Raw genomic sequence first — 8088 nt, forward strand, 5'->3', positions numbered from 1 at the left:
TCCCTGATATTTTAAATGTCGACTATGGAGTTGCCCCGGGTACTGTATTACCATATGAACAATCTTGATAAGCAGGGGCCCAAGAGTTTTGAGCGACCAGGGTGTGGATGCCAGGCGGTCATGATATTCTAATATACTTAAAAGTATATGGATATTTCAGTTTTAACGGATTCAGCGGAACAATTTAAGACAATGGTTTTAGGTATTTGCCGGAAACTTATCTTTGATGCATTTTAAAAATGGCTGTGTTTTGTTATCCACCAATATTTACCCTACTTGATGTTTTGTGTCCTCCATGCCTCCTTTATTTCATCGCGTACCTCGTGAGAGTGAAAATTGCAATTCTGCTTTATGTTAACTACACAGAATTTTAAATTACATTGGTAGAATTACTAGTGGCAGTAAAGTTTTACATGCGAAATAATCAAAATGGGGAAATTATGTGGAATGGCTCCTTGAAAAATCCGGATGTTGTACTTTAGTGAGTAATTATGTCTCATAATTATAGTACAGCAAAATAGGCATTTTTAAAAAAATAAAGTACGGGATAAAGGTTTAGTGATATACTTCCGTTTGTAATTTTGGCATAATTTTATAAATAATGTCATAATATATTATATTTTGATCCATTGAAGTATGTAACCTAGTTAATAGTTACACTGCTCTCTGCGTGACTGATAATGAAAGCAGTCATTTTCAAGGCACAGGGGGCGTATTGCTATATCGTCAATTTGCAATACTTGAAGGTGTTTTTGAATTTTTTTCATTTATGTCTTCCAAAACAGTTTGTCATGATTTTTTATCTCCAAACTGTGTATAAGAAGAGATAAAGTAACATTTTCTATGTAAAGTTTTTCATATCCCTCCTACCCTCCCATTCATTAGTTTTATCCCCCACCTTTGACAATCAGATCTTTACTTGTAATCGTTAATTGATTATTATATTATTTTTCGTTGTCTAAGGTATTTATGAAATACAAAATATATCGAGTGACTCCAAATCGCCATAACAAATAATGCATTATTTAAAATTCTGACTGTTAAATGAACAAAAAATAAATTTGTTTTATTTGTTATTATGTATAAGAGAATAAGATGGTCTACTGCACGCTGCAATCCGAGCAGTGTTTGCTAGGTTTGACAAACCAAATCGTTCTATAGCGCCGTCTGGAGGGGAACAGAAATGCAATCGGTAGTTAAGCAGATTGTTTTAGTGTGTCTGTGTGCTTGTGTCTGCATGCGCTTGTGTGTGCTTAATTTTCATCACCACAGAAATGGTGGAAATAATGCAATTCGAACTGGCATATATAGAAATAAAGTAATAGGCATTAATGATAATAACACTAACAGTACATATCATCTACATATTGTGCGGGCATCATCTCTGCTCACGGTCAGCTGTCATTTTTTATATGTTAACTAATAAGTATATGAATCCAAAAACCATGTTAAATGACATCAAAACACTACACTAGTATACCATAATGTAAAAATGTAACAATAAAATAAATTAACCCATTATTAGGAAAGAATTGAATAGATGAAAAGTGAATAGATGAACTATCAAAATCGTCCAAGTACTAGTATTTTGTGGATTTTGCCGATTAGGTCAGATTTAACTTGTACCATCGACATAATCAAATTAAATTGGCACATTTCCTGAAGAGACCCACGACAAATCATGACTTAAAAAGCATTGTTGGTTGTGGCCGAATTAATAAGATATTACCAACATTTCAAGAAGTTTGTATATTATGGGGCCACCATGGTTTGATTTCCAACCATAGAATACGTTACTAAACACATTGCTTTAACATCTATCTATCTATGCTTTATCTATCTTTCTATCTATCTTGAATAACTACTTCGTTTTTGCAGTCATTAAGTTCGAAGGGTTTATTTTTCTTTGAGTATATCAATGTATGCCACAATCATGTCATAACCAAAATCATTCGGTCGGCAAGCAACATCATCCTCTAACTGAGAAAACAAATTATCCACAATGGCCATTTTCTCCTCTTTCGATCGACGTCCATCCAGACCAGACAAGAATACCGCATTGATCCATCCCCGGAGAGCATTAACATACTTTCGTGCATAGTGGGCAATGACTCTTTGTTCCTCATCTGTAGAAAAAAAAAGAGGAATAAAACAAGGCTCATGTCCATCAGTTATGTAGATTTTATTTCATTTAATAGTTTTTGGATATCTAGCGTCGAAATTCACAAAACGTGAATATGATATTACTTATTTAACTGCATTCGGTTAACTAAACACGTCACGTGATATAATTTATCAAGTAAGCGTTTCAAAGAAACTATTCTCAGTTCAGAAATACAGCAATCTGCTTAACACTTTTGTAAGTAGTCCTTACTTAGTTGTTTATTCTTGAGTTGCATAGATATGTCAAATATTGTTTCGTTTATTTCCAACGACATCAGTTTTAAGCCAGACGCTGAGACCTTAGAATCCGCAGAAAGAAATGGCGCTTTCAATTCGTCTTCTGTGGGTTGGAAATATGCAACGTTTGTATTCACAAACTCCTCCTAGAAAAAAAAACGTCCAAACTGTGTTGCAAAATCCATATTTGAATAAAACAGTGTTTTGTATTTTTGAAAAAGAAGTAACTATACACATAAACGAATAAGCCTTAACGTTCTGTTGTGTATCCAATTAATACATGGACCAGAAATATAATCTGTACATCTATATTTATTATGACAAAAAAAAAAGAAAACATATACATAAGGATCTGTCTATGTAAATCCGTACCTGTTTCATCTGACATATACATGTAGGTCTGTAGGGTATGTGTAAAGCATGTACATAAAACTAAAAAAAAAAAAAAAATACCATGGTTATCCGTCCTGCTTTTACAAATGAAAGCCAGAGGTCCTTTAAATATGTGGTAATCCTGAATGTGTAATGCCTCGTCGCACCAGAGTGCATGCCATCCTTGGAAGCTGATGTCACTAAGAAGAAATGGGCACCTTGAAGAAAACGAAGGAGATATTTATGAAATGGTTGTACGTATACACATTTATGTGTGTGCTGCTATATTGTAGGCCTACGATGTGCACAAACGTGGTGTATAGAAATGCCCAGGGTTAAACATGTATGTACTGGTATATATGTACGAAGCCTTAAACACGAATCAATTATATCCATGTCATAATTAATAGTATCGGAAATTTTTTATTCTTTAAGTCAAAACTTGCCAAATTGATCTTTAACATTTGCACTGTACCTGGTTTCAGTTCTGCAGTCCTATTTAAGAGAATGGTTTCCCAGTCTTGAGCGGCCTGCTTTTTGTATGCTTCAAGCTCTTCCTCACTGTTCAAGTCTCCTCGACAGAAAATATCTTGTGCAAGACTGCAAGGCCTACAAATCAAAATCGTACCAACGCTTAGTTTATAGAAAAGACATCCATGCATTACATTAATTTGTTCCTTTTTTTTGCAATAAATGAAATAAATGAAACATACTGCATATTTTATTATTGTTCGTTGCATTGACTTTCCTTTTCTTCAATGCCCAGCAAACGCTTTAGCTTTAGCTTAGTACTTCTTACATGTAACAAACTCACCTCTTACTCAACCAGTGCATTGCGCAGCAGGATACAGCCAGGTCAACATAATTCCTTGGCAGACAGCGTGAAAAGAAATTAGTTCCACTGGCGGGAACAAACACGTTCTCGTCTTCAGGTAGAAAGTTTGTTTGGTCTCCAAATAAACCTAAAATTTAATCCATGCTGTACAGTAAAACAAAAAGAATGGTACACGTCTCCTATAAAGGCGTTGTAACATGAGTGGCTGAAAAGGTTGCATTTTTTAATTTTGCAAAAACGCAATGTTTTCATTTTCACATACTCAGAAGCATTTAAAGTATTCTACACTTGGTTAAGGAGTTCTTGGGAGCTTTAGGATTTAAGTCATCTGATAATTTTGATTAAAATGTGTGTCACTGAGTTTGTGGGGTAATACCATATATCAAAGTCTGCCTTCCTCGTTTGGGGGAGGGGGGGGGGAAGACATGATATAACGTCTTTACTCTGATAAGCACAGAACAACACGCAAGTACAAACAACAGTTCTCAGCAGAAGGGTACAGTACCTTGTGATAAACAAAACAGCGACTTGAAATCATTCCAGGGTTGATCCTCGTACACAATTACAATCGGTTTTTCTTCACCATGCTTTTTACGAATACCTTCTAAGGAAATAAGTCATATTTTCTGTTTAACTCCATTTGACAATCATATAATTATAATCCAGAATATGTGGGATGTACTCGGAAAAGGATAACTGAAAACAAAAAAGGTCTCATAACATATTCGCACTGCATGTGAAACCTCGTCGCTCTGCAAACGTTACAGAATTTTTGACTCCCCGGACATACGCATTGGCTTATTTCTTAATCCTTTGTATTATTTAACACTGTATTAGGGGTGACACTCTTTTGGTGGCTGAGTATGATTGAAGAAATGAAATGCCGTGTTTTTTTAAATTATTTTTTTTTACTTTAAAGAGAGATAGAGATTAAGAGATAGTTACTATAAGAGTGTATTACTTATGATCTCTGCCATCAGTTTCATAGATGTTCCTCCATCTCCAGCTCCGTAGTCACACACCACAAAGGGATCCTCTGTGTTTTCAACACTTCCATCTCCTAAGAAAAACAATGTATTATGATTTCATTTTCTCGTTAAGATGGGAAATATATTGTTAAGCTTAAATTTTACTTTCAGCATTTCTTGATACACTTCTATTTGACAAAGATTATCATATTAACATTGGCATATCATATTAACATAAAAATTACAAAAAGGGAAAAATAAGATTAAAGTCAATCATTGCTTTTCAGTAAAAGTCCATAAAGTAATCATCTTATGTATATGTTTAAAGGCACAGAGGGTGTTTGTTTTAAATTAAAAATAAATCAATTTTGCGATAGATAACCAGTATTTGTCTTAAAATGTTACATATACGGTGATGTTAATAACATCTAAAATTTAAAAAAATGGAGGGAGGTGAAGGAATCGACAGAGGGCGATGTAATAGATGTTGGTAAGGACGATCGAAAAAGAATCCGTAAAACGCGTTTGGCTGTAGTGTTTTGAATGAATGGTCAGTTGTCAAGGAAAATTATGTAAAATGCCATCGAAATCCATTTTATGGTGTACAATGCGCCAACTGCTCGCCCACTTTTGTTTTGAGAGACGATACTGATATTACTAATATGATCTTACCAATTGCTTCTAATATGCTAGGCAACAAGAAGTTGTACAGCACTTCGTGATTCGACGCATTTGCACTCCAGAAGTGGGTTCCGGTATATTTGTCCGGGAGTTTGTATATGGGATTTCTGGGCTGACACAGCTGGCCGTTTAAATCTGTAAAAGAAAAAAAAAAACATCATTTACACCCCTCGTTCTAGGCATCTAAGATTTATGAGCTATGGTATCAGCAATTCCGATAGAGGAGGGCAGTTTTATTAATTGGCCTCGCGCACATCTGAAGTATGCCTAAGATGCATGTGGCGATTGATGTCGTAACCACTATAAAATGTATTGAGTGGACCCAAATCAAATTGATGTTGCTGAACCGAAACCCACCTTGACTGTCAATCATGAAGGCAATGTACGTGTACTTTACACCCTTCAGGACTGCTGGAGAGAGAGAGAGAGAGAGAGAGAGAGAGAGAGAGAGTTCAGGAACTATATAGTTTCAAAACACTTGAAGTCGTATATCGGTCTTAACTGCAAGAATTTTTTGCAGATTTAGTCGCGTTGCATTTTGGTATTGTGTTAATTATGCGATGATGCTCATTTAAGTACTTATATCAGGAAAGTGTACATTACAATGTGCGTCAAACGCCTTGAACACAAATACCACAATTTCAGTCAGTCGTGCGTTGTCGGCTATCCGATTTTACCAGTCTTACCTAAGGAAAGAGGCTTTTTATGAAACGGGACCATGCCCTCTTGCAGTACCATTAGTCATTTCCATGATGAAATCTAATGACATTAATTGCAGATGACTAAAATAGGCTACCTGGCGCCTCCGGCATAAAGGGATTGTCACACATTTACACTCGGCACTTATTATATCGTCCTAAGTAACGCTAAGTAGTAAATGTACATTGTGCAAGCATACGTACTTGCAATCATACACTTGCCGATGAGGGTGACCATTCTTCTGTTCCATGCTTTAAGAATAAACTTAATTTTTACTAATTTTTATCAAAGTCAAGTCTGAGGATTTGAACTACATGAAGTTCAACATGAAATTCGATTCCTAAAAGATTAAACTGATGCTTTCCCCAATTAAGATGCGTATGTGGCAAATTTTTTTTTTAATTACTGAAGTTCATACGTCCTATCCATACTATTTTTGTTTTATCTTAACCCTGATATTTTTGGAAAATTTCTCTAATTCAGTCATTAGTTCAGCATACCTTTTTGGCAGCCTCTAAGACCCCATTCCCAGAGCTTAGACCCCATTCCTTTAGATCGACCTACTTTAGATCGACCTAACTCCCTGGGGGTTCACGCTATATAGCTGTCAGCCGAGCGGGCACGAAAGTTAATTACCCCCTTATAGCTTGTAGTAGGCGGGACGGACATTTAAGCCGGATTATCTGACAGTAATCTAGTGAGACTCCCCGCGGGGATAGATCAATCTAAAAGCTCTGGGAATACGCCCTAAGGGTGCTTTCCCAGAGATTTAGATCGATCTAGAGATTAAGATTTAGATCGACCTAACTCCCTGGGGATTCGCGCTAAATTGCAGTCAGCCGAGCGGGCACCATAGTTAATTACCGCCTTACAGCTTTTAGTAGGCGGGACAGACGCTTAAGCCGGCCAAGCTGACAGTAATCTAGTGAGACTCCCCACAGGGATAGATCGATTTAAAAATCTATGGAAATGGGGTGTAATAGTTTCAAACTACAAAAATTGGAGACCATAACAGAGTCAGCCAAAGACACGTTTGGGGAACACGTTTGAACACGTCATGCTGGACATTTACAGGTGTAAGACCAGAACAGAGCCTCTTGTTTAGAACCAAGTGACTTCCCCCTACCACCTGTTCTACATTTTCTGCATCGAAAGCTTGTATAAAATCTACAATTTGTAGTGCTTTAACCGATGTTGTGTTAAACAAATAGTTTGTTGGGTTTAGGTCTACCCTCTCACCTTGGTAAGTCTCCCGTCTATCCCCCCGGTCTACAGCACCCACTGGATCCTCTAACAGCCTTCCCAACCTGGTGTTCAGCTCATCTGTGGATTGCGGCATAATGTTGGTGACTGCAGGCTGGGGTTGTGACTCTGCATTTCCAGGATTGTTTCTACTTATTATCGCAGCTTCCAACAGCCTCCTCTCGCCTAATATTTGAATCCCTATTTTCCTTATGTCTTCTACTCTCAGGAGGTCCAGCGCTCTCTGGGACGAGAAACCATTTGTCAACAATTTTTCTTTTGTCTCTGGCCCCAGACCATGTTTCTCCACGAAACTTTCTAACTCCATTTTTTTATTTGTGCTAGCTCCGTTTTGAATATTGGCTTCTCCTGTATGTTCAGTTCTCAGCTCCTGCTGAATCTCTTCTCCGATTTCTGGTCTCACTGCCTTAGCAATGTCCATTAAATAATTATCCCAACTTGAAACTTCACTTAAACTTCAGATTAGCTGCAAACTCTGCATTTTCATGTGTTGTCGCTCTGCTGCCCAGCTCTAAACTGATGTGATCATAAGCCAGCCACTCACTAAGAGGAATCCCCCCTTCCCACTATAATAACACATATGTTAGTAAAACAAAGGACTTAATTCCTTTACTGCAAGTGGACAAAGCCCCCTAACACTGGGGTGAACAATACCCAGGAAATCACACCTCTAGATATGTGATCGTGGGCACCTGAGCCCTTGCAAGTGATAGTCCTTTTAACAGACTGCAGCTGCGTAATTGTTGTGTGTTTACTTCATTTCAAATGAAATGTCCAGAAAAGACGATTGTTGTTTATTACCTTTTTCCGTTTAATTAAATGCGATAGTAGTTATGTCTTCAATGCCCTTTCCGATCAAGTCAAGACGGT

General features: G+C 37.1%; 1 protein-coding gene across 3 annotated transcripts; it reads right to left on the reverse strand.

Annotated features, from left to right (window-relative positions):
- Window positions 1-1045: 1045 nt before the first annotated feature.
- LOC106152823 (uncharacterized) lies at window positions 1046-7760 on the reverse strand. Of its 3 annotated transcripts, none has more exons than XM_087000721.1 (9): window positions 7195-7760; window positions 5248-5391; window positions 4569-4664; window positions 4113-4211; window positions 3587-3734; window positions 3248-3381; window positions 2854-2990; window positions 2375-2546; window positions 1046-2126 (listed from the first exon to the last, which is right to left on the reverse strand). In XM_087000721.1, exons 1-9 carry the CDS (start codon window positions 7637-7639, stop codon window positions 1897-1899), a joined length of 1605 nt encoding a protein of 534 aa, XP_086856847.1. In that variant the 5' UTR covers window positions 7640-7760; the 3' UTR covers window positions 1046-1896. The 3 variants fall into 3 exon arrangements, with proteins under 3 accessions (XP_086856847.1, XP_086856846.1, XP_086856848.1); XM_087000720.1 differs by having other exon boundaries at window positions 4569-4667; window positions 7195-7759; XM_087000722.1 differs by lacking the exon at window positions 7195-7760 and adding an exon at window positions 5614-5644 and having other exon boundaries at window positions 4569-4667.
- Between the last annotated feature and the right edge of the window lie 328 nt (window positions 7761-8088).

This window comes from Lingula anatina, chromosome 1, assembly GCF_051362555.1.
Source record: "Lingula anatina isolate TDL-2025a chromosome 1, LinAna3.0, whole genome shotgun sequence".
NCBI classification, from domain to species: Eukaryota; Metazoa; Brachiopoda; class Lingulata; order Lingulida; family Lingulidae; genus Lingula; species Lingula anatina.

Coding starts and splice junctions, on each gene's coding strand:
- LOC106152823 (XM_087000720.1), bottom strand. CDS start 7,639: ATGGACATTGCTAAGGCAGTGAGACCAGAAATCGGAGAAGAGATTCAG. Junction 4,668..5,247: donor TAGCATATTAGAAGCAATTG/GTAAGATCATAT, acceptor TGTTTTTCTTAG/GAGATGGAAGTGTTGAAAAC. Junction 2,547..2,853: donor AAGCAGGACGGATAACCATG/GTATTTTTTTTT, acceptor TTTTTTTTCTAG/GAGGAGTTTGTGAATACAAA.